This window comes from Anser anser, assembly GCF_964211835.1.
Source record: "Anser anser genome assembly, chromosome: 11".
Taxonomy (NCBI): Eukaryota; Metazoa; Chordata; class Aves; order Anseriformes; family Anatidae; genus Anser; species Anser anser.
In genome coordinates this window covers 23131437-23156151 of record NC_139732.1, presented here as the reverse complement: position 1 = coordinate 23156151, position 24715 = coordinate 23131437, and the positions used below count along the sequence as shown (strand labels likewise).

The window sequence follows — 24715 nt, the reverse complement described above, 5'->3', positions numbered from 1 at the left end:
CGCGCGCCTCCCAGCCTGTCCCCGGTCCCGCGCAGGCGCGGTGCGCGCCCCCGGGGCTTGTTTCGCGCCCCCCCCGCGCAGCCCCAGCGTGAAATATGTCCCGGGGGGGGGGGGGGGGGGCGCTGCTGTTCCATGGTGTCTGCGGGGGGGGGGCGGCAATGGGGAGCCCCGGGACGTGGGGGGGCACGGGGCTGGGACACACATACACGAATGGGGGGGTGTCTGGGGACAGGGGTGTTTGGGGATGGGGGTGTCCAGGGACAGGGGTGTCTGGGGACAGGGATGTCTGGGGATGGGGGGGTGTCTGGGGACGGGGGGTGTCTGGGGACATGGGGGTGTTTGGGGATGGGGGGTGTCTGGGGACAGGGGTGTCTGGGGACATGGGGGTGTCTGGGGATGGGGGATTGGGCTGTGGGAAGGGGCAGGGGGACTTCCCCACGGTGCCCCCGGGGTCCACAGCCCGTCCCGCGGGGTGCTGAGCATGGCGGGGGGGCGGCCGCCCCAGCCAGGGCTGCCCCGGGACCCACGGGGCCGTGGCGGTGCGGAGTGGGGCCGTGGGACGGCCAGCTTTGAGGCCACAGGACACGGGGACAGCCCCACATCCCCCCCAGCACCCCGCTTCCCCCCCCCCCCCCAAGCCCCCCAGCACAGGAGCCGCTGCTGTGGCCCCGAGGGGCAGCCCGGGATGGTTTATTAGCCAGGGGCCGCTATGTACAGAGAGCCGCGGGGCCGTAAGGCGTCCCAGCCCCACCAGGCCTTGGCACCGGAGCGGGGCTGGGGGGGCTGAGGGTGCCCCGGGGGAGCCCCATCCCCAAGGGTCCCCGTCCCCAAAGGGCCGTGCCAGCATCCCCTCAGCGGCGGGGACAGGAGGCTCCCGCGGGGACATGGGCTGGGAGACACGGAGCCGGCCTGCCGCCGGCCCCGCGCCCCCCTGGTCCGTCAGGTATATAAATATAGAGGCTGTGTGTATCCGTCTATGTATATATGTACATCCCGGCGGGGCCGGCGCCGGGCCCTCACTTGTACCAGGACTCGCAGCGGGCGGCGCGGCGCGGCGCGGCGTTGAGGACGGCCACGCTGCGGCGGCTGGAGCAGATGACGTCGGTGACGAAGCCGGTGCAGTCGCTGCAGACGTCGCGCAGGACGGAGCCCTGGGCGTAGATGTGGGGGAATTCCTCTTCCACGCGGCGCCAGCCCGGGCCCGGCAGCGAGCTGTGGGCACAGAGCACGCCGTCAGCCCCAGCCGGGGAGGAGGAGGAGGCCGGGAGGAAGGCAGCGGAGGGCGCGGGGCCCTCGTGGGGTACGGGACTCACTGGAAGGTTTCCCTCCTGCGCAGCGGCAGGGCTTTGGCCAGCAGTGATCCCGGGAGGCTCTCAAAGCCCAGTGCGTAGACGGGGATGTGAGCCAGCTTCTTGGAAGGCATCTTCATCTGCCGGGGTGTGCAGGCGTCAGGGACAGCACCCATGGGTGCCCCCTCTGCCCTAGGGCCCAGCTGTGTGGGCTCAGCCCAGCCAGCCATGCCCGGTGCCTCTGTCCTGGCATCACCCCTACCGAGAGGACAGGGACGGGGACAGGGGCTGGTGGCACTGACCTGGGCAGGTCCCTTACCTTCAGGCTGCAGGAGGTGCAGACAGACCTGGGGACATGGAGAGAGGCTGCTGAGCAAGGCCAGCACCGCGGCACCCTCCCGCCACCCTCCCAGCACTGTGGTGCGGCATGGCACGGCACAGCACGGCACGGCACGGCATGGCACGGCGCTCACCGCTTGCAGAAGAGGCAGGCTGAGGGCCAGGAGAAGAGGGGGAACTTGGTGCGGCAGCAGCAGCAGACCTGCGGGCACAGGCAGGGTGAGCACCAGGGGGGCAGTGATGGGGCAGCCCGGCCCCTCCAGCCCCAGCTCCCACCTTCCCCTTCTTCAGGCTGTTGTAGAGCTCCTTGCTCTGCTGGAACTTCTCCATCTCCGCCTTGACCAGCACCCTGCGCACGTTGATCATCTCCTCCACCGTGAGGGCCAGGCTCTCCACGGGGTGGCTGAACTCCTGCGGGCAGAGAGGGGCCGTCACACTGGCACGGGCACAGGGCGCCCAGCATGGCGTGCCCCATGGGGTCCCCACGCAGTGTGCACCCCGTGCCGGGCTGTGCTCGCAGCCCCAGCCTCGCTGTCCCTGCTGTGGGCACCCACCAGCCAGAGGTGCTTGGAGCTGCTGCTGGGGGCAGCGCTGGAGCCGTCCTCCGGCCTCTCCTCCACGGAGCCCAGGGCAGCACGGGGTGGCGCAGAGCCGTACGGCACCGGGTGGTAGCTGGCGGGGACCGAGCCTGCACGGGAGGGACACAGTGAGGACACGGGAGAGACACTAAGGACACGCTGCCGCACGCGACCCCTCCAGCAGGCGCCTGCTGGAGGGCACGGCAGAGCCACCCTTGGTGACATGGGGACAGGGGTGCCACAGGGCACGCGGTGTATGGAGTGGGCTGTGGTGGGGCTGGGGGCACTGACCGCCCCGATGGGCAGCGCACGGGCATCGTGGGATGGAGGCCCCTGTGCAGGGCTGGGCTTTTGGGGTGGCCGCGGGGTGCAGGTACCTGAGCGGGGCCGGGGCTCGGGCTCCAGCGGCCCCAGCACCTCGGGCACAGCCTGGCCGCCGCTGAGCTCGCTCTGGAACTGGGCCAGGTCCTGCTCCGAGAAGGAGCGGTCCCGCTTCATGGGTAGCCCCAAGCCGGGCTCCGTACCCGGCGAGTCCTCCTCCTGCAAGGCCACGGGGACGGCGTCACACAGAGAACCCCGTGCCCCTGTCCTCTGCCCTCCTGGCACGCGCCCCACAGCGTCCCCACCGCATGCCCTCTCTTGCCTCGGAGATGTTCATCTCCTCCATCTCAGCCAGCGTGGGCGCCTTGAGCAGGACGCGGGGCCGTGGGCGCGGTGGCGCGGTGCTGGCCTCTGGCGCGGAGAGGTCGATGCAGGAGCTGGAGGTGAGGTGGCTGGAGCAGGCGTGGGGGATGCAGGGCAGGGAGCTGTAGCCTGCAGATGGGGCCGGAGCTCAGTGCCTCTGCGCGGGGACCTGACGGGGCACTGGGGACCTGCCACAGCTCCAGAGCATCGCCCACAGCACAAGGGAGGTGCTGCCGGTACCTTTCTGGCCCCGGTACTGCGTCTCTACGGGCCGGAGCTTCCTCTCCTGCTTGATCTCCTCCAAAATCTTCTCATGCAGTGTCCTCTGCTTCTGGGGCAGGGGCCGCAGCCGCCGCTCTGACGCCTGGGGGACGCAGAGCCGGGGTGCTGCAGCTTGGAGCCGGGGTCCCTCGGGGCTCATGGGGAGCCCAGCCTGGGTGCTGCCGGCCACGGGGGCACTGTGGCACCGTGGGTCTGGCACCCACCTGCTTGAGTGGGGGCCGGGAGCGGATGAAGTCCAGGATGAGCTCGTGGGCGTCCTTCTTCACCCGGGGCGGGATGTCGCCATCCACCTGGGAGAGGGCAGAGGGGCCGCGGGCAGCGTCAGCGCCAGGGCTTGCCCACGGCACAGCACCTGGCAGGGCGTGGGGACATCCCAGCTGCGCTCACCATGACCTTGCGGAGCTTGTAGTTGCGCGCACGGATGTCCTGCATGAGCATCTCGAAGGGGGTGAGCTGGTACTCGGTGGGCAGCGGGTTGAACTGCTTCTCCTGCACCTTCTTCAGCTTCACGCCGTGCCGCAGCTCCCGCATCAGCTGCACCCACAGCCGGGCCTGGCAGGAGTTCGGGGGGTCAGCACCAGCCCCACCGCGGCCCCGGCCCCCACTGCAGCTCCTGCCACACCACCGTACCCAGTCTGTGTTGCGCAGGCTGCCCAGTTCTGCCGACGGCCTCTCCTCCGCTTCCTCATCCTCGTTCAGCTTCTGCAGCATCTGCCACGGCAGGGGGACACCGTCACCCCAGCACGGGGATGCCGTCACCCCACCACAGCACCCAGCACAAGGGGTGCGCGGCACGCAGCCCCCAGGTTGGCACAGCCCCGTGCACGGCAGCACCGGCACCTCCCCGGTTCTGTGGGCAGGCAGCAGCAAAGCACCGCGCTCACCCCAGCATTTTGGGGGAGTTCCCTGCCGGCGCTCACCTCCTTGGCGTCGCGGATCTTGGCCAGGAAAGCTTTGAGCTCCACGGTCTCGGCAAAGAGAGCCCGGCACACGGCCTGGTAGTGAGCCTGGGCTTCGGCGGGGTCGGCAAGGCGCGCAGCGCAGCACCGCATGGCCTGCCCGAAGGTGCGCACGGCCCGCGGCGGCCCCTCGCCGCCCTCCTCCTCCTCCTCCTGCCCCCCATAGCCCTCATCGGCCGTGCCGCAGCCGCTGTCCTCCGAGTCGCTGTTGGTCATCAGGTCGATGAGCTGCTCCAGCTGCGGGCTCAGCTCCCGCTCCTCGTTCTCGTCCAGCCCCCAGTCCAGCGCCCGGTAGATGGCGAAGCCCAAGGACTGCACCATCTGCAAGGAGATGGCATCGCCTGTGCCACCGCCAGCCCCGGCATCGCCCGTGCCACCGAGCCCCTGCGCAGGACACCCCATCTGCCGGGGCTGGGTCTCGCCCCCCCGGTGCACCCCAGACCCCATTACCGCAGGGCAAGGGGAGCGGGTGCCCGCGGGAGGGCAGGCGCAGAGGGGAGGCATGGCCGAGCCGTGGCACCGACGGGGAGCGGTGGCAGACGGCCAGCTCACCCTGCTGGGGCCAGCGAGGAGATGCAGGGCCTGGCGAGCGCCCCGGGCCCCCACGTACCTGTGCTTCAGCGGCGGGTGTCAGCAGCAGGGGCAGCTCTGGGGGAGAGGAAGGCTCAGTCACTGCGGGGCTCCCAGGCTGGGGCTCGCCCCACGTCACCTCGAGCTCCCCACCGCACCTGAGCTGGGACCCCCGCCCCCATCCCGAGCTGGCCCCATGGTTGGCGCAGCCTCAGGGTGCTGAGCCCCCTGCCCTGGCCCCCAGCACCAGCCGATGCCCTGCCTGCCAACAGCTGGAGCCGGGAGGGAGAGGTGGCACGTTGGGCGGCATGTTGGGTGGCAGCATCACCCCATTAGCGCCGGGGCCAGGGGAGCAGAGTGCTCTGCACCCACGGGGCGATGCCGCCTGCATGGCCCAGGGCTGTGGGTGCTGGCTGGCGGCGTGCAGCAGGGACCGGCAGAGCACCCACAGAGCGCGGCCCCGCGTGCGGCGTGGTGCGGTGACGGGCTGCGCTCAGCTGACGGCGCTAACGGCGCTCCTTTCACTGCAGAGGCAGCACGGCTGGAGTGCTGTGCACACACACGGCACTGTGCACACACACAGCACTGTGCACACACACAGGCACTGTGCACACACAGCACTGTGCACACACACGGGCACTGTGCACACACACGGCACTGTGCACACACACGGGCACTGTGCACACACACAGCACTGTGCACACACACGGGCACTGTGCACACACACGGCACCACACATACACAAACCCTGTGTGCACACAAGCTCCATGCACATACACAACAGCCCCGTGCACACACACCAGCCCTGTGCACACACACCAGCCCTGTGCACACTCACGGGCACTGTGCACACACACCAGCCCTGTGCACGCACACACGCACAAGTCCAGGCCACAGCCTCAGGGGCAGCTCAGACCCTCCTGGGGAGCACGGCAGCCACGGGACGTGCAGCAGCAGTGGCTTTTGAACCGACCCCGAGGGAGGTGAGTGCCCAGATACCCCCGGCTCGTCTTTCCCCAGCAGCAGCTGCAGAGCAGAGCCACTTCCCGGGCCCGGGAGAGCGCAGGCCATCCCCCGTGTCCATTACCTCTCCATTTAGCTGATCAATGCAGCAGCCCGGGGGAGAGGTGGCTCAGGCCACGTGCCGGCCGTGGCCAGGCGCCCAGCCCAGCACCCACGGGGCAGGGTGAGGCCAGCTGGGACGGGAGCGTGTCCCACGGGACCCCGTGCCCCAGCTGGACCACATCACATACCGTGGGATTCTGTGTCCGTCCCTAAGCCCCGCCAGCAGCCCTGCAGGGGACGGCATCACATCCCGCATGCTGGCAGAGGAGCCGGCCGAGCCGGCCACGGGGAGGAAACAGAAAATCTTTTCCAGGATGCAAACCAGGGACGAAGTGCCCGTGGCTGTGGCGGGACGGCCACACCTGGAACGGCAGCGCCTGCTGCTGCCATGGCAAACGGGGCCGCTTTGGAGGTGTTTGCGCAGCGCTCACGTGCCGGCTGCTCCCTCGGGCTGCTGGGGCTGGGGCCGGGCATCCCGTGGGACCTGGAGCTGCTCAGGCGGCTGCTGCCGGCTCACCCGGCCCATTCCTGCCCCACACCTGGGAGCAGCTGCCAAGCCACGTGCCAGTGCCCGTGCCCTACCTGCGGCAGTGCTGGGACTCACCCGCAGCCCCTCGAGCGCCGGGCTGCAGCAGCGAAGGGCCCGGCTCCCTCCCCCTTCATTCCCCGTTCCCCTGGGATTTTCCCTGCCCGGCTGCCGGCAGCAAGGACATGCAGCGACACCGCAGCATCCCTGCCCGCTGCCAGCAGCGGGGACGCCCGGCGGTGCCGCAGCCTCAGCCGGCCGTGAGCAAGGGCACGGGGTGACAATGAAGTGTCCCTGAGGGGCCGCGAGGCCCCCAGGAGACCCCACGAACGCCAAGCACCAAAATCCGTCTTGGGGCACGCGGGAGCCAGCGGCCGCTGGTCCGGGGCTGGGTGCGGGGCTGTCCCCACGCTGTCCCCACGCGGGGCGAGGCGGGGGCTCAGCCCTGCCCCAGCTCAGTCATTAGGCACACGGTGCTCAGCCCCGCGCCGAGCCACCCAGCGTTGCTGCTGGCACCCGGCGGGGCCTAATTACAGACCATAAACACAGCCGGCCCTGCCCAGCAGCGCCAACCGCCCGCAGGGAGGGCACGGCCACAAGTCCAAAGGTCAGGGACGGTGCTGCCCCAAAATGCCCCTTCCGGGTGCCCAGGGAGGGGGGGGTAGTGGGGTCCGAGCGTGCATCCCATCCCGTGGGTGTGCTGCGTGTGCGCCGGGTGCCCGTGTGCGTGCAGGTGCGTGTCCCCACGTCCGTCCCTGCCGTGTGTCCCGCCTGCCCTGAAGGGCTCCGTGTCCCGGGCCCTGCACCGTGGGCACCCCGCACCCCACCGCCCCTACCCCCCGTGCCACGCACACCCTGTGCCGCGTCCGGCCTCACGGGGCACCCAGCAGCCTCCTCCCCGGTGCCGGTGCCGGACCGGGCCTGGAGCCCCGAGCCACCGACCCGCTGCCGGTGCCGGTACCCGCGGTGCCGGTGCTGGAACCGACCCGGTGCCGGGACTGAGGCTTGGGGTGCGCGCCCCCCTTTCTCCCCCCGCCTCACCGGGGCCTGTTGGTCCCGGTTTACCCGGTGCCAGCCCCCCAACCCCCCGGTGCCTTCCCACCCCCCGCTGCCCACGGAGCCCACCGGGTCCCACAGCGGTGCCGTCCCCCTCACCACCCCCCCCCCCGGTTCCCCCTCACCTCTCCCGGTCCCCCCCCCCCCCCCAACCCCCGGTTCCACCGGAGCGCTCCTCTCCCCCCCCCGGCCCCGCAGCACCCCCTACCGGTCCCGGGGCTCCCCCCCCCCCCCCGGGCCGCCTCTCACCGGGCGGCGGTGCGGGGAGCGCCACGCTGCCGTCGGCTCGGAGGCGGATGTCGGCGGTGCGGGGCGGCGCGGCGGGGGCGGCGGCGGCGGCGCGGCAGCCCTGGAAGCAGAGCGCCCACGCCTGCTCCTCGTTGAGCGGCTGCTCGTAGCACTTCAGCACCTCCTCCAGGGACAGCTCCCGCGGGGCCCCGCCGCCCGCCCGCGCCATCGCCCCATCCCCGCGCCTCCGCCGCCGCCGCCGCCGCCGCCGCCGCCGCCGACCTCCGCCGCACGGGCGGGGCGGGAGGGGCGTGGGGGGGGCGTGGGGGGGGGGGAGCGGCTCGGCCCGGCCCCGCTCGGCTCGGATCTGCGCCGCCCCCGCTCCCGGCTCCGCCCTCGCCGCCGCCGCCGCCGCCCGGGGCGCGCACTGCAGCGGGGGGGGGCTCGGTTCGGCTCGGTACAGCACGGCTCGGTGCAGCACGGCTCGGTACAGCACGGCTCGGTACAGCACGGCTCGGCACGGCCCCGCAAGCTGCCGGGGTGCAAGGGGCGGGCGCTGGGGGCGGGGCTGGGCGCAGGGTGCGTGCAAGGTGCAAGGGCGCAGGGTGCGCGGTGCGGAGCGCGCGAGCGGGTGCGGGGCGCAGGGTGCGGTGCACGCAGGGCGTTAAGGGCGCGGGGTGCACGCGGGGTGCGCAGCATGCGGGGTGCAGGGTGAGTGCGGGGTGCAGGGCGCACAGCAGGCAGCTCCATGCAGGGTGCGGGGCACAGCCGGGTGCAGGGGGCATGCAGGGTGCAGGGCGCAGGGTGCACAGCAGGCAGCTCCATGCAGGATCGGGGCACAGCTGGGTGCAGGGGGCATGCAGGGTGCAGGGGGCATGCAGGGTGCGGGGCGCAGGGTGCACAGCATGCAGCTCCACGCAGGGTGCGGGGCACAGCCGGGTGCAGGGGGCATGCAGGGTGCGGGGCGCAGGGTGCACAGCAGGCAGCTCCATGCAGGATCGGGGCACAGCTGGGTGCAGGGGGCATGCAGGGTGCAGAGGGCATGCAGGGTGCGGGGCGCAGGGTGCGCAGCACAGTGCAGAGCTCACAGTTGCATGCACGGTGCGGGGCGCAGGGTGCACAGCAGGCAGCTCCATGCAGGGTGCAGGGCACAGCTGGGTGCAGGGGGCATGCAGGGTGCAGGGCACAGGGTGCACAGCATGCAGCTCCATGCAGGGTGCGGGGCACAGCTGGGTGCAGGGGGTATGCAGGGTGCAGGGGGCATGCAGGGTGCGGGGCGCAGGGTGCACAGCAGGCAGCTCCATGCAGGATCGGGGCACAGCTGGGTGCAGGGGGCATGCAGGGTGCGGGGCGCAGGGTGCGCAGCACAGTGCAGAGCTCACAGTTGCATGCACGGTGCGGGGCGCAGGGTGCACAGCAGGCAGCTGCATGCAGGGTGCAGGGCACAACTGGGTGCTGGGCGCAGGGTGCATGGCACAGCTGCATACAGGGTGCAGGACACAACGGGGTGTAGGGTGCAGCGTGCATGAGTGCAGGTGGGGTGCATGGTGAAGGGTGCAGGGTGCAGGGCACGTGGCTTTGCGCAGGCTGCGGGCCCACAGCGGGGTGCAGGGTGCAGAGCAGAGCTGTGGGACAGCCCCGCCACGGGGCTGTATGGTGTGGTACGGCTCCTGCCGCCTGTAAGGTCTGGTGTGGCCACCTCAGAGGTCAGGCACGGCCACGGCTCGGGGCACAGCCTCAGACCCGAGGCATGGAAGCCACAAGCTCCTCGGGGGCCATCCCACGTCACGATGTGCAGCGAGCTGGGAAGGTGGCTGCAAGGACACAAGGAGCCCCCCGGGAGTCCCTGGGAGCACTCAGAGCCAGGAGCTCTCCTGGGGAAGTGTCCCCGTGGGCTCTGCGCAGCCCTGCATCGCCTGCGGAGGAGAAGCAGGGACCTCGCCAGCATACGGGGCTGGGGCTAAAAACCAGCGACCCGAGCACCAGGGCGGGAAGGACCAGAGGCAGTGTTCCTGGGGTGTCCGCGGGCTGCATCCTCTGGAAGAGGCCCAGGGGCAAAGGCAGGCAGCGCGCCAGCAGCCGGCGGCATGGTGCACTGCTGTTTTGGCATGGCCAGGAGCAGCAGAAGCCAGCTGAAAGCACCGAGGTGGGGCCTTGGGGTGTCTCGCTGAGCCGATGTCCCGTGGGAGCATGGCGGGGGGGGCACCCACAGAGGCTGGCGTGTCTCAGTGCCCACAGCAGAGCAGGGAGCAGACGGCCTGCTGTGAAAGGTCAGGCAGCAAAATGAAGCTCGTCATTATGAGCTCCCCGTTTGCATGATGCATAAAACCCACCTCAGCTCCATTAAGCCATGAGCAGAAACTGGGGCCACTGGGGACACCCGTCTGTCCCTCGTGGCCAAAGGGCTGCCCCGGGACACCACGGCTGGGACTGTGCCCACAGTGCCGTGGCTTGGCTGAGCGAGAGGCTTCCAGCTAGGGGAGAATTCCCTCCTGGAGACCCCGAGCAGCGTCAGCTCCATCTTTTGGGGAAGGAAATGGTAGAGCTGAGTTGTTGAGGAAGGCATGGCTGGGAGGTGCAGCCCTGCCTGCTGCAGTGCCCTGGGGCCGGGGAGGCAGGAGGATGGATGCAGATCATCTGTGCACTGGTGGGATCGCCCAAATGCACCATCAGCTGGGCTGGGGTTTGGGGAGCACGGTGGTGTCTGACCCCCCTGGGACCACCACACTCACTGCCATCCCGACTGCCCCTGTGGCTCGGCCCCAAAGCCCCAGGAGCCACGGGGACGGGGAGCCGAGGCAGGACGGAGCTCCAGCTGCATCGGGAAGGAAAATGCAGCAGATCTTGGCTGTGATGGCCGTGTCTGCGTCTCGCTTTCTGCTCAAACGAGTGTGATTTGAATGTGACATTCACCCTGTCATCAGCCGGCTTTGTAGCCTGCTTTGGCAGCGACGGCAGAAGGAGGAAACCCAAGCACGCTGCCCGACGCGGGGCCGAGCCGGCTGCTGGCTCTCCTGTTCCCCGGGACCTGCTGCTGCCTCCAGACACAGCCAGGGCGGCACCGCCGGGGCCGGGCGCGGGCCTTTGGAGGCAGCGATAACCCAGCCGGCAGGATTCTTGGGAGCGCATTTGAATTATAAGGCGCAAAGCCCTTCGCTTTGGGTAAAACTGTAATTAACGTGAAATCAAGATATAATTAAAAGCTACCGCCTTGGAAAAAATCAAACAAAAGCCAAGCATGTATGTGCATAGGGGAAATTTAAATAAAATGAAAGAAATAGGAAAAAAAAAATGAACAGGTTGGGAAAAGGTTGCAAATCACTGCAGGAGTGTGACATTTCCCCACTTTCCACCCCCCCCGCGCGTCGAAGCGCGACCAGCGGCAGCGTGGCGGGGCCAGGACGTGGGGCAGAGCCGTGCCCTGGCAGCCTGCAGCAGGGCTGTGCACGATGTTTGTTTTCAGGTAATACGCTGCCTGGGTTTCCTTTGTCGTATGCAAAAAAATTTCCTTGAACAGCCCCAGGAAGTCGAGATGACGGTGCGCAGCTCCCGTGGGGCTGGATGCATGTATTCAGCTTCTTTAACTGCTGCACTGAGCTCAGGACCGTGAAAGCAGGGAGTGCTTGGCGAGGTGGTGTGCTCTTGGGGTGTGCTGCGTGCTGGCCTTGGATGTGGCCGGACTTGGACATGCCTGAGCTCAAGGGGAGCTCCTTGGTGTTGCCACTTCAAGCACAACCCTTGGCTGCGCCTCCTCTCACCTTTTGGGGGGCTTTCTTGTCACTTTGGCCCTTTGCAGTGGTGTTTTTGCCCAATTTCCTGATGGTGCAGGATGTAGCGGGCTGCTGACTGCTCTGAGGCATTCTGGCACTCCAAAATTCCCATGCCAGCCCATCGCTGAACCCCGATCCTCACTCCTGATCAAAGCAGCCAGGGGCTGTGAGCACTGGTGGCCAGCCCTGTCCCCAGGCACCACCGAGGAGCAGATGGATGAGCCTGTTCCTCTGGGCAAGCGTGGCTCATAAGCGTGATGCTGAACAGATCGGGCTGGATTCAACAAAGCTGCCCACCTTCAGGGTCAGTTTTATCGCAGAGGTCTCCGGTATGACTGGGTTTCACCTTCCCATTGCCGGGGCACAACCAAGGGGTGGACACGAGGCCCCCAAGCTGCTCACTCTGCAGCTGAGCAAAGGCACAGAGGCAGGTCCCCGGGTCGGATCCTGCTCTCACAGCAGCTCTACGTGGCCCAGCAGCGCAGCTGGATGTGCCCTGGTGTGGGAGGAGAGCCTGGCCGGAGACGCTGCCTCGGCAGGGTCTGGATGACGGCGCTGCAAAGGCAGCGATGTTGAATCACGGCGCGCTTGTTAAAGCTCCATTTCCTTTCTAGATTCTTCTTCATTAATATTTTAATTAAAACCAATCCTCTGAGCAGACCGCGTTGACTCAGGATACCTCACAGATAGCGCGCTGAGGGATTAAATATAGCAAGAGCTGCTCTCCGCAGGCTGGTAAACCAGCGAGGCTGCAGCAACCTGCCAGGGATGTTGGTAAGGGAGAAATTTACTGTTAGATTGTCACACGGAGGGGAACGGCCTCCCTGGCCGGGAGCGTGCCAGGGGACAGACGTTCTGCCACTTTCCGCAGCCTCCCTGGCACTGTGGCGGTGGGAAGGAGAGGCCGGCGGGCTGGGGTTGGCACAGCGAGCACAGGGCCGCAGCCCCAGCGCTGCCGGGAAGGGATTTCAGCTCTGGTGGTGAGGACTGCGGGGTCAGCCCCTCATGGGGCTGCGCTGCCATGAAAACCTCCCAGGGCCGATTCCAGCACGGGGCTCTGAACGGCTGCAGCCAGCGGGCGAGTCCCCGGGGTGAATCTCCATCTTCCCCGGGCAGTGCTTGTGTTCCACACACAATGAGCTGCTTTTGTTCCACACACAGTGAGCTGCCACCTCCTGCTCCGTACCCTCGGCAGCCACAGGTACCCGGTGGCAGCAGTGACAGTCCCACACACACGACCCCAAGGGACCCGCCACCTCACGCCACCCCGCCCTCCCCAACATGGCAGCCTCCTGCCGCCGCCACTACCAAGATGGCGGGCAGGAGGGCGGGACCACGCCTCTGCCAGCCAATAGGCGGAGGCAGGCGCCTCGGCGGGCGGCCAATGGCGGCGCGGAGCGGGCGGGTTGGTTTGGCGGGCAGCGGCTGGGCGCCGCCATGATGGCGGGCGCGGGCGGGAGCGAGCTGAGGGCGCTGCTGGGTGGGTGCGGGCCGGGGCGGTCCCGGCGCTCGGGGGAGGGCTGGGGGTGTCCTCTGTGACCGACAGCTTGCCCTTCCTCTAGTTTGGGGCTCCCTGGGGATCCAGGCAGCCCTGTCCTAGCCCCTCGGGTGCCCCCAGCCCCTCAGGTGCTGCCTGCCCCCCTCAGGAGCTGCTCGCAGAGCCCGGCGGCCTCAGAGCCCTGAGGTGGAGGCGTCTGGTGGAGCTGTCTGGTGCAATTTGGCTTGGGCAAGGCCAAGGCGGACGGCTGGCAGTGCCTGGCAGCCTTGGCTGCACTGGACGCCTCATGCCAATATATGTTGAAGGCCCCAGGATTTATGTGCCTTGCTGCTGTCCTGCTGCTGCCCGCTGAGGGTCTGGCCAGGGCCCCCTTGGCTCTGTCAGCCCTGTGTGGTGGGGCAGCGGGGTGAGAGAGGGAGATCGCCTCAGCGGGGCTGTCAGCGGGGGCCAGAGCACGCTTTGGTTTTAAAATAAACCCAAACTTCTCAGCAGGGAGAGCCAGGAAACGAAGAAGCACCTTTGGGAGTGGAGCGGAGCTCCGTGAAGCAGCTCTGCAGCTTCTGGACCGCCATCAGAACCTGAACGACCTCCTCCTGGAGGTAGGAGCGGGACAGGGACCTCGGGAGATGCCTGCTGGAGAGGGATTTCCATCAGGGTCATTCCCAGGGCAGCTGTAAAATGAATGTCCCAGGAACACATTTTTCATGATAAGTGAAAAGGAAAAAACAGCACTGTGGAAGTAAGCTGAAGCTTAGAGGTTTGCTTTGCAGAAATTAGACCTCTTTTTTTTTTTGTTATTGTTATAGACTAAAAATGGTTAAGCATGGGACAAATGGACAAGTGGAAATCCAGCACCTGTCTGAGTGCCAGAATTGCCTTTTTGTGTATATAGGGAAAAAAAAAAGCTGGAGAGACTATTAGGTTTTCTCTGAATTACCAACCATTTCTGACTAACGTGACTGTCTATGAAAACCTGTGCAATTTGTCTGCATACATGCTTAAGCCAAGATTCTGTCTTGGCCGTGTTCTACCTTCTCCTCCCACACTAGAGAAAGTTTTTGATCACTGGAGTTGGCCATTCCAATACTTCCCATAGTTCAGCCACAAGAATGTTTCTTTCTCTAGAGAACATGTGTCTATTTAAAAACAAATAATAAGGGGAGGGGTGATTTAACTATAAGAGGATGCAAAGTTTTGCTATGTTCATCAAATATTTATGACACTGTGACTGCACGGACAAGACTTCTTGTGCTGATCTGTTGGGTGACTATGGACAAGGAGCTCTGACCTGCGTCTCGCTTTCTCTGAATAGAAGGAACTTACTTATATCTCTTGCAAGGTGCCTTAGAATCCATGGTTTACCGTGACTGTGCAGGAACATGGTGTTAATTTCATTTCAATTGCTCCAGCCCCATGGAATGCCAGAGCTGCTAAATATGCTTTAGAGGGAATATATTTGTAAAAGTGTGTAATAGACATCCGAGACTGTTAATGTTTCTGTTTTGCTTGCAGGTGGAAGATTTAGTCAAGCCAGTTGGAGAGAGTGGCCAAGAGCACCAGGAAGCATTGTCAGAATCATTTATTGGTGAGCAAAAGAACGTTGGTTGGAGACAGACATGGAAAAGATCTTCGCTTATGAATTTCTGCCCGTTAAACGCAATCCCAATTTTACTTCCTTTGCACTGTTCCTGGTCTCCCATTCAGCTGCTTGTTTCTTACTTGTCCAGGGAATGGCACCCCCGGCAAGGTCTGGTTTTTGAATATTTTGATTATTTTCAAGTGTTCCTGTGAGTCTTGCAAGATTAAAATACAAAATTCTACTTAGTAGGGATTTTCCATTTCTTTCTTCTGCCGTCATCTTATGTACAGTAAAGGAATGATGCTTGGAAATATAAACGACTTGCCCAGTACAACAAATGATATCAGTGCTGGAAGGAGTTTTAAGACCTGGGATTTCTCTCTTCGCAGTCATGTATTCACACATTGATTTTTATTGCGTGCTGTCAGGTTTCTGCATTGTGGGTTTTTGGTTTTAGTCTCTGTTCTGCAGGAACAGGCCTCAAGATTGGGTGTCCCCGCAGCAGTCTTGGCAGCCAAAAATGCTGTTACCAACATCGAGCGGATCTGTCAGCCTTCTGCAAGCCCCTCCCAAGTACCTCTGCTGAACTTGGACCAGAGAGTAAGCAAAAAGCCTTACATTTAGCTTATCAAGAAACCAGTATTTGTGTGTCTGAAATGCTCGTAGAAATACGGCACTCTTCTGTACAGGAAAGGAGCTACTTTTTGACACCTTGGAAGTGAAGTTTCCTGTCTGTTACTAGAGTATCTCTAAGCAGGCCCTGTGCTGTCACCTCTAGTGTGTTCCCTGGTGTGGTTTGGTCTCTCTTATTCGTAGTTCCATCTTTATCAATCTTCTCAGTTTGCAGCGTAGCGAGGTATGGTGGTGGTCTTCTGTACAAAACCTGCGCCAGGACTGCTGGCTCACATCGCCTCTGAGTAGCTGTCAGGTGCCTGTGCTGCCAGCTGGGCTGCCTTTCACTCAGCCTTGAGATGAAAGGTGTGGGCCTTCCCCATGAATTCTCTCCACCGTTCAAGTCTTTGAAAAACAGAAAGCAATAGGGAAAAAGAAAAGTTATTTTTGTAAGAATGTGTTATTTACGAGGGAAATTATTTCTGCTTATTTTTTTGGGTGATTCCAGAAGAGACTGTCTTGCTTGCTTCAAACAGTCAAGGATTTGTTGGTGAACAACGTGTTCAGTCGCTCACACTTCTGTCAAGAAATATGGAAAATGCAGGTAAGAACTCACAAAGAAGTCTTGCTGTTACAAGCCATTTAGGTTTCCTCTGTGGAACTGTAACCTGGCCTAGTGATGCTGTGATCTGCGTTCCGATTTCTTTGGTGTTTTTTGTAATCTGCAGTAGTCTTGCTATTGCTTATCCCTGTGTCAGTTGTGGGCGACTGTCGTCTTGAATTTCTCCTAAGAATGACTGTGGTCTTTCTGACCTTTCAAAAGCATGAGTTACAAACAGCGGAGGGCTTGTTTGTTGTTGTCTGTTCAACAGCTCCCAGTTCACTGGGGGCTTAACTGCCTCTCTGGCAAGATTTGCTTTATTTTTGACGAGGGCTTAATAGAGGTTTGGAAGAGTCATTAAGACTGTGTGAGCAGTTCTGCTGAGAAACTGCCACAAAAGAGAGTTGACAGTGTCTTGGTGATCGAGCTTTTTGGGGAGCCAGGCAGGCAGGTTGCCTCTCTGAAGGAGATTTTAATCCGTTTCCGTTCGTGCTGAGCACTGCTGGTTTTCTGTAGCTTTTGGAAGCAAGGAAGGGCATGGCAAATGTGGTATCTGGAGTTACGGCATGGGTAGTGGGATTAAACTCGTCCGAGGTGACACTGCAGCTAATACAAGCTTTGGAGGGATCATTTTCTCTCCTATTTACCCTCACTCCTTACTGTTTTCAATGAAATACGCTGATAACTCTCCGTCAGGTGGTGCATAGGCTTGCTGCCCAGGTCAGTGCAGACTCGCAGCTGGCTGTGGGGTGGCGCAGCCCCAGAAGTGCTGCGTGCACTTCGCCAGCGGTGCTCAGCGGGTCTCCGGCGTTCTGGTTCTGTGCTCCGTTTGTCTGGGAATTGCGATAAGCCTAAGTGAGTTCGTGCAGCGAATGGCTTGGGAGAAATATGAGAGCAGATAACAGGTTGCATTGCTTCACAAATGTGTTGGCTCGATTTCATTTGTGTGGTTTGTTTTGTGAAGATAAATGGTGCTCTAAATAGAGTTAAGGACTTTTTGTAAGCAGGACAATTTTGGTTGCTCGCTGCTCTGGTGGGAAAGAAGGAAGAGACTGATCTCCCTGGATAAAGAGGCATGCTCTAGTCTCAAATATCCGTCCAGGGGCTGAAAATAGAATCCTGTGAATTTTATGGGCCGATAAAATCTCCCTGTTCTCAGGTAGACATGGAGATCAAGTGCTGCTATGTCATTGAGATCGTTACAGTAAAGGATTAGGCCGTTGAAGACAAAGTATGTGGGCGAGTTGGGGGTCAAGCTAAGAAGCAGCTACTAGTCGCTGCAGAAGGCTAGTGGGACTCGTCTTCCGAATGCCTTGCGTGCCCAAAGGCTGCTCAGGTGGTGCTTGGTTTTCCTCCATGCCCACGGGCCCGTCCTCTCGTACAGCTGCAGGATCTCTTCCTGCAGTCTCCTCTGGGGAAATGGATTTGAGAGCAGCAAACCTGTTCCACAGAAACTACTGAAGAGTTACAAGACCGAGTGATAATTCTCCGAGCTGTTTCTGGTTCTGAATTAACAAGACCTGAAATGTAGTACTACCCCCTGTTTTCTAGGATAGCCGCTGCTCCTCTGAATATGCAAAATTAGGATTATTCCAGGGAGACAAAGGTGGACATACTTATGAATGGAACACAGAATTGATAACTTTGAGTGAATGAAGTTTAGTTTCCTTCTTTCTATATAGGTTATCTTATCAAAACGTTGTTAAGTGTGAAATGTGCACTGGGGCCTAATTGTGACGTTCTTGCTAGGACCTTCCAGTGCTGGAAGCCGTGTGGCACCTGCACAGAGGCAACATCATTGGACTGGGAGAGCTGCTGGAGAGGTGAGCAGAGGTTTAGGGGTTTGCAGATATATTTAATCGCTTAAAGCCTATTGAAATGTAATCGGGGATTAGTCATGAGTATTCTGGACTATGAATATAGTCAGATGCTTGCAGGTGATCAGATTAGCAGGATTTAAGAAGTTACCCAGGGTTTGAGAGGTTACTCTGGGTTAATTAGCACAGTTCAGGGTACGGTGGCTGCTTGTCTGGTGGCCGCTCAGTCAGCTGGCGTGTGAAGCAAAGGGTTGGGCAAGAACCACCACTGCAGCCCCTGCTGGCTGATGTTTATTTCACTCAGTTTCACTGGCACAGCTGGCTGCACAGCGGGCAGGTACCGCGCAGGGTGGGGAAGGACGCAGGAACCCAGCTCTTTCGGTTCGTCTGGACATGCCCTGAGAGCTGCTGCGGAAACTCCTGGGTAGCCAGTGAAAATCAGTGTGGGTCTCGGTGAGAAGGCTTGCTTCGCATAAACGGCCTGCTTCTGTCGTCTCAAAGCCGGTGTTGCAATAAAGTGAGGCAGAGTTAATCTCCGGAGAAGTTATTCTAAGAATTTATTTATTTTTCCCAATACGGAGCTAACAAAATCAGTTACTCTTTCAGAACCTCAGGATGTTTTCTTACGGTGTCAAAGGAATATTACAATGATCTTTGATACAGCCTTCGATGATGCCAATTTACTTGTCTGTTAATGAGACGGGGAAAAAAGCCTTCAGTGCTCGCTGTACTTTAAGGAAACCAGAGAGAGAGAGCTTGGTTTTTATTTTTATTTTTTGAAAGCATTTTTATCCAAGTATCTTAGAAATCAGAACTAAAATCTTCTAAAATAAGTTTTAAAATTGAAATACCTTAATGTCAGATATGATTAATACTCAAATACTTGAACACTCAGTTTCACATGTATTTTTTCTTATCCTATTATGAAGCAAATAAAGCTCTCGTTGGCTTTTACAATGAAAAGAAATGAACTGCCTCATATAGCGCAGAGTCCTACGCAGATGTCTCTTTCCTAAGTCCAAGGGGATGGTGGGGCAAAAAAAAACCAAGCATCACAAAGCATAGAAAGGATTGAACTGAACGTGCTTTTGTTTGTTCTCAGCAACCCTGACGCCCCTGCCGTGGTGGAGTGGCTGTGCGGCAGCCTTCGTGCTCTGTGTGAGCAGGCGGAGGAGCCCTCGCAGGACGCGGAGCTCGCCGGGCGCGTTCTCTCAGGCAAGGCACTGAGCTGGGCGCTGCGAAGCGGGGTCCGACTGCTGGCCTGCAGCACAGGCTCGCAAGTCAGAAGCTGGGGTTTAAAAAATGGGACCTCGCTTTGCGTTTTCTTACGTTCTTTCAATGAGGGAAATATATTTGGTGAATTTAGCAAATTGTTTCCCGCATAAGATTGCTTGAAGGGCTGCAGCCTGGCCTTTGGGCCAGTGCGGCGGGTCAGGTACAATTCACCTGAGCTCTGCGATGGTAAAAGTGTGTGACACCTGTAAACTGCCTGGTCTTTATAATCCTGTACATTTCTGTGCTTCTTGTCATTGACTGTTCCAGGTCCTTTTTGCCCGAGAGTAATTTTAGTCCAAGAGAAAAACTGAGTGTTGGGCAGTCTTGCTGACTGTGCTGTTCAGGGAGTGATGCTTTTCAGACACCAGTCCCCTTGGGGGACTGAGATGGGAAGGCAGAAGAGCAAGAGGTTTTTATCGTAAGGGGATGCTGAAACACTCGTTCCTTCTTGATTTGCAGACTTTGCGATCACATTTCTTCAGAATGGCTTTCAGCAAACTTCAGAGCTGGGAAGGAGGTGTGAATTCAAGAAGGTCCCCAATGTAAGGACAAAATTAAACATTAGAGATGGTTGTTTAAAAAACTAGTTGCATTTTATATGTCTCTGCCTTTGAGTGTAAATAAATCTGAGTTTAGAGTAACAAAGAAAAGGCAATGGCCCATTTACTGCAGTGGGTAAGGAAGAAATGGTGAAACTAGAGACGTCTTTAAAGAGAATTTCTCCTAGGTAACTTGTCAGAGGCTTTTTGGCTTCCTTGGGTTCACCTTGATTGCTCTTTTTTTCCTGTTTGTAAATGAGGCATGGAAAATGCTTGCCTGTCTGCCTGTTGTATCTGTTCTGCATTAGAGCCTGAGGTAAAAGTTAAGCTTTAATTTAAGAGAGACAAAACCTTCTTGTTTGACTCAGTTTACTTTTCCTACATATAATTGTAGCTGTTTTAAACACTAAATTCTTAATTTGTCAATTTTGAACAGATCTGTCGTGCTGTTTTACAAAGAATGCTGACATGTAAGTGTTCTTGTGATTTGTAACTTTGTGCAGTCACTGCTGTTTGCTAGGCTTAAGTTCCTTGCTCGTTACTAAATCACCTAAGGACTCAGAGCAGTCCTCTCTCTGGGATGCTTTGCCTGTGTTGTATTTATGTCACTGATTCTCTGTGCTTCTGTTTTTTCCTTTGCTCTTGTAAAGTGAGTGTCTTCTAACACCAAAGATAATTTCTTGCTTTTTATGCTAGTTCATTTTTGATCCTCCCAGCTGCAACACCAGGTAAAGATATCGGAGCTGATTTTTAACAAGTTTGATTGGAAACAATCCAATCCGTTGTAGCTCAGAGGTTAAACTAGGATCATTTTTTCTGCTTATTAAATTCAACTTTGAATTTACCAAGTTACGTGCAAGCAAGCTATTTTGCTGGCTTGCTGTTTGGATTTGCAGACTAATGGTTTGTGAAACCTGATTTATTTTTTTTTCGATGTGGAGCAAAGATTATAATGTGCATGCTTAGTCTTTAAACAGCCAGCGTTCAACTGTCCCATGGACAACGTACCTGTTTTGGCCTGGGCAGTGGTGATGCTGCTGCTGAGAGCTCAAGTGTAGTAGTGCCTGATCGGCGTTACAAATCCTGTTGCGGAAAAGACTGAACACACAAGAAGGTGTTTTTTTTTTTTGCCTTGTGTCACAGACGATCTTCACAGTAAGCTGCTGGTTCTGCTGTGCTGTTTTGTCTGCAGGGGAAGCATTCACTTACACCTCCTCACGTGCTCTAGGCCATTGTATTCGTCTAATCTGGCTGCGTGGGTGTTCTTACTTCCCTGTCTCCTTAGTGACAGCGCTTTACCCCTTTTCTTGCTGGCATGTTTCAGCAGCATGCTCAGTGCTACTGCAGAAATCAGTGCTTTTTGCCTGTTGTAAAATGACTGAAAACCAGGACACAACATGGGGACTGTCCTTCTGCACCTCTCCGTGTGGGTATCGCCGGCCTGATCCGTTACCCACGTCTGGCAGAAGGCGTTGTCTGGAGACAGAGCTGCCTTACAGACCTCGCTGAGCAGTTCTAAAAAGGGAAAGCTGTAAGAGAAGTGCTTTATTATTTAGTATGTACGACTCCCATCTCAGGTGACCCTTTAATGGTGTTGGCACTTGAAAAATAACCCTCATAAACACAGGACTGGAGGGATTCTGGGGAAGTGAAGCAGGCGGCTGGCAGTCAGGCTGGAGTCGGTGCTAACCTGCTCTTCATCTGACCTTCACATTCACGCAGCCTGTGCTGCCACTGCCTGCCTTGCAGTCTGTTCAAAAATGTATTGGAAGTTCTGAATTAAGTGTTCTTGTGAGTGGGTGCTTTTGGGTCGCCTTTGGGGGGTTTTACTTAGCTTGTCAGCAGCTTTGAAGAACATTAGGGTGCTTTATATAAAATAATTCACAATTAATGGAGACGTTCACATGAGGAGGACAGGCTGGGAGCACCGTGCTTCATAGTAATGATCGTGCTAAATTGAACTCCCGTGCCTGAGGCTAAGTAGAGTTTATCTCCTTTTCTCTGTTCTCCCCTGCTTAACCTTAAAGTATTCCTCAGCAGGGGAGGAGAATGTTCCTCCCATGCGCTGTGGGCTGCCTTACAACAGAAATGTGAGGGACGCCCGTTTTGCTGCCTCAATTTGGTAGTTTCCTTTTCAGAGTGCATCACTGAGAAGGTCCTAATGATTAAATCCTAGTGAAAACCAAACTTTTTTGTGGTTAAAGAGGAGACTTTTGCAGGTAGCATGGAACAAGAAACAAAACCACTGCTGCTGCAGCCTGTAAAGCAGAGGATCTCTCAGTATGTGGGCTTTGAGTAGTCTGGTCAGGACCATGTGTTGTGCAAGCTGCCCACCTCTTCGACCTCTACGAGCCTTTTTGGGGCAGGTCTCGCTTTTGAAGGAGTGCTGCTAAGGCAACGTAATGTGAAGTCCCTCTGCTGTCACAAATAAGTGCCGTTCACAGCAGCGTGCTCTCTTTGTTGAGGGTGGTGAAGACCATTGTTTCAGGAGGTTGTTAACACAGAGCTTGCCAGTGCAAATCCGTCTCCAGACTTCTCTCTAGTGCAGCCTTGCAGTGTTTGCACTCTTAGATGCACTGCACGGCTAGGATTAGATTTGGAAATTAAATATTACTTTTTGTGCGTTTTTGGATGGCTTAATTGTTAGCACGTTTTTGGGAATGCTTTTAAAGTGGTTCAAGGTTGATGTTAATAGTTTCTGAGTCTCTGTGTTACTTCTGAGTAGTTTTCGTAAGAATTTAATGCTGCTGAATGGCACACTTCCCTAATGGGGTCACCTTCTTAGCTGTTTGGGGTCACAGCTCCTTCCATTTCTCATTGCATCTTTGTGTCTTTACTTTGGGGTACCAGGGGTGCTTGATGCTGTTGGTAAAGAGAAGCAGGAGGATGTCTCCGCGCTGCAAGCTATGAGGTTCTGGTAAGAAACGCAGTTCCTCTTAATAATGTCAGGAGGAGTTTTTTTTATCCACTGTTATGCTTGTTAGTGAGATTGGATAAATGTCTATTCCCTCCCCCCAGCCCTGTTTGTGTTTTGTGTTCTCTCTAATAAAGTATTCACAAGTGAAATTGCAAGTAGAAAGGTAAGCGTGAGATAGGAAAGGGCATTCTGGCAGTCTCAGAACCGATCTTGGAGCACTTCAGCATGTGATGAGTTTCCTCTCTCAAGTTTGCTCACTCTGCTTCTTAGCAGGAGCTCTGGGAAGGTGCCGTCATCTCCTCAAATTTCCATTTTTAGACCCATTTTGTCTGATTGCTTTGTACTTGTTAGCCTTCAGTCCTGACCTGTGCAGGGGTATACATTTGACTCAAGTTTGTAAATCTGATAGCTTAATAATGTTGAGTAACTGACAGATTTTTAAAAATACATATAAAATGTATATATCTCTGGCATTTTGATGAGCGTAGGTGTAGAAAAAAAATGAATCATTCACCCTAATCAGCACCTGGTTGATCATATTTCCTGCGCATTGTTTCAGAATATTTCCTTGTCATTTATAGGCTGAATGTGTTCAGTGTGTCAATGTATGGAAGTGCAGTTCATCCGGATTCCTTGCAGCAGTTTTTTAGACACACCCTGACTGAGGTTCTTACCTACAACCCCTTGTTGAAAGGTAGGAGTACACGGGGAGCACTAAGTGCCTCGAGGGTTTGTTATTGTGGTGGGTTTGGAGCTCCATCCCACCCAGACCTCACTGAATGGAGTCCAGCCTGCAAACCAAGCACAGTGAAACTGCCTGACTCCCTGCTTCCTTCCCTACCTGCATGTTGCCAGAAAAGATGGGAAGTTTGTCTGGGTTTTAGAGGGCTGTAGTTCAAGAGAAACCCTTAGGTGGAAAATCAGGGCCTTCAGATAGAGCTTTAGCCAATGGCTCATGAGCAGGTATTTGGAATAACATCTACTAGCAGCCTTTATGGAGCAGACATGGGAGAACTGTGGCCTCTGGGAGTAGTTTTAGCCAAAGGAGGAGCTGTGTGGGAGAGCTGGTACTGCAGAGAAAGCTTGGGGCTAAAATAACGTGGCCCTGTGTGATTCTCTTTAAGTGCAAAACATAGCCTTTCTCTGCTGGTTGGGTGTCTGTTGTTCATTTTGTTTTGGTAGATCAGACAGAAATGCAAGAAGGCTTCTAATCCATGATTGTTAACTGTGAAGCTTGATGTTTTCAGGAAGAAATACATTTGGGCTGCAAAATCTCTGGTGAAATACCACAGTGAGCTCTGATCTAGAGCCGCTCACCTGCAGGGTGGGAGAGCGATGTCACTGTTGCTGGCTTCCAGCTGAAAGAGATCATTGAGGGAAAAGATGATTCCGTGCTGTTTTTCTCTGCGTTATGTTGGCCAATGAATGTGTGATCTCAAGAACAGCTTAGAGATGACAGTGCTGTGGTGAAATGGCACAGTCGTGTTCGCACAGTCTGTGTTCCAAAGATGAATAGGAGAGAAAGGATTTCAGCAGGCAGTTTTTAATGTATGTGGCTGTGAAAGCTAAAGAGAAATCTTGTGTGGTGAAGTTCTGCGTTTTAGATGTATTTTAAAATCTATTGCTGAAGAGGTAACTATTATATTCTTTTTCTGGATATAGTGTCTGATGCCATCCATATGCAGAGAGAGTGGAGCTTTACAAGGACTTGTTCGCTGCTCACTACCTTGTATCGCAAAGTATGTCTTCTTGGTTTTACAAAGAGCACATTATTATGTTGCTTTTGTATTCATCGAAATATCTGAAATGGAATTATTTAAATATAACGCATTACAGTCGCAGAATCTGAACTAGCTGCCAGGAGCTGCAGGCAGGACAAAGCCTGAAGTAGTAAGGGGACGTTTGTTTGTGCAAAGCTCCTAATGAGAACAAAGATATCTGAAGATGTGAATTTTCACTGTTACAGAATATGACGTTGCTTCTGAAAGAGCTGGAGTGCTGCTGTGTATTTTAGCCAGTGCTGATTCCAAGCCAGAATAATGTCTGGCCCTGGCAAGCTGATGCAAAAGGTGCACACGAGATAGCTTTTTCAAAAGTTATGCAAAAGGCATCTGTGTGTTAATCTTGACAGCGCATTTCACCCTTACAGGTGGCTGCATGCCATAGCTAAAGTGAACTGCTGTCACTCTCTTCCAGCTGTTTGTGGCGTTCAGTGCAAAGGAGTCGATCTGCCAGCTACAGCAAGTCCTGGAAACACACGAAGTGAATTGGCAGCATGTCCTGTCCTGTGTTTCCACGCTGGTGGTCTGTCAGGCTGAGGCTGAGCAGTTGTTCAAAGGTACGTAGGTATTGGCAAGCCTGCGAGATAACACATGCTTGTTGCTTCTCAGATACTGAGCAGAGAAAACATCCTGAACGGTGCAGTAGCAAGTTCCTAACTGCTCTTTGGAGATTTCTGTAGGGGAAAGAGCAGGAACTCACCCTCTGCATTCAAGTATTCTATGTCAGCTGTGATGTGAATGCCAGGCCTT

General features: G+C 57.6%; 2 protein-coding genes across 10 annotated transcripts in view; one reads left to right on the top strand and one right to left on the bottom strand.

Moving 5' to 3' along the window:
- Positions 1–661: 661 nt before the first annotated feature.
- Positions 662–7841, bottom strand: SPIRE2 (spire type actin nucleation factor 2). Of its 3 annotated transcripts, none has more exons than XM_083851446.1 (15): positions 7598–7841; positions 4742–4779; positions 4093–4452; positions 3803–3883; positions 3560–3724; positions 3376–3462; positions 3131–3254; positions 2850–3019; positions 2584–2746; positions 2183–2316; positions 1905–2039; positions 1763–1830; positions 1609–1636; positions 1314–1429; positions 662–1212 (listed from the first exon to the last, which is right to left on the bottom strand). In XM_083851446.1, the coding sequence occupies exons 1-15, from the start codon at positions 7803–7805 to the stop codon at positions 1017–1019; spliced, it is 2073 nt and encodes a 690-aa protein (XP_083707572.1). In that variant the 5' UTR covers positions 7806–7841; the 3' UTR covers positions 662–1016. The 3 variants fall into 3 exon arrangements, with proteins under 3 accessions (XP_083707572.1, XP_083707573.1, XP_083707574.1); XM_083851447.1 differs by lacking the exon at positions 7598–7841 and adding an exon at positions 5955–6749; XM_083851448.1 differs by lacking the exon at positions 7598–7841 and having other exon boundaries at positions 4684–5947.
- Positions 7842–11975: 4134 nt separating this feature from the next.
- FANCA (FA complementation group A) overlaps positions 11976–24715 on the top strand; it is a 35586-nt gene continuing 22846 nt past the window's right edge. The window contains exons 1-13 of one of the 7 annotated variants that reach the window (XM_083851773.1): positions 11976–12826; positions 13337–13443; positions 14357–14429; positions 14881–15023; positions 15544–15639; positions 17386–17459; positions 18556–18668; positions 19188–19270; positions 19704–19737; positions 22118–22184; positions 22766–22878; positions 23847–23923; positions 24381–24522. In XM_083851773.1, the coding sequence (XP_083707899.1) occupies positions 12628–12826; positions 13337–13443; positions 14357–14429; positions 14881–15023; positions 15544–15639; positions 17386–17459; positions 18556–18668; positions 19188–19270; positions 19704–19737; positions 22118–22184; positions 22766–22878; positions 23847–23923; positions 24381–24522 (1321 nt within the window). In that variant the 5' untranslated portion in view covers positions 11976–12627. The other 6 variants (XR_014589054.1, XR_014589055.1, XM_083851772.1 and 3 more) reach the window with 6 other exon arrangements.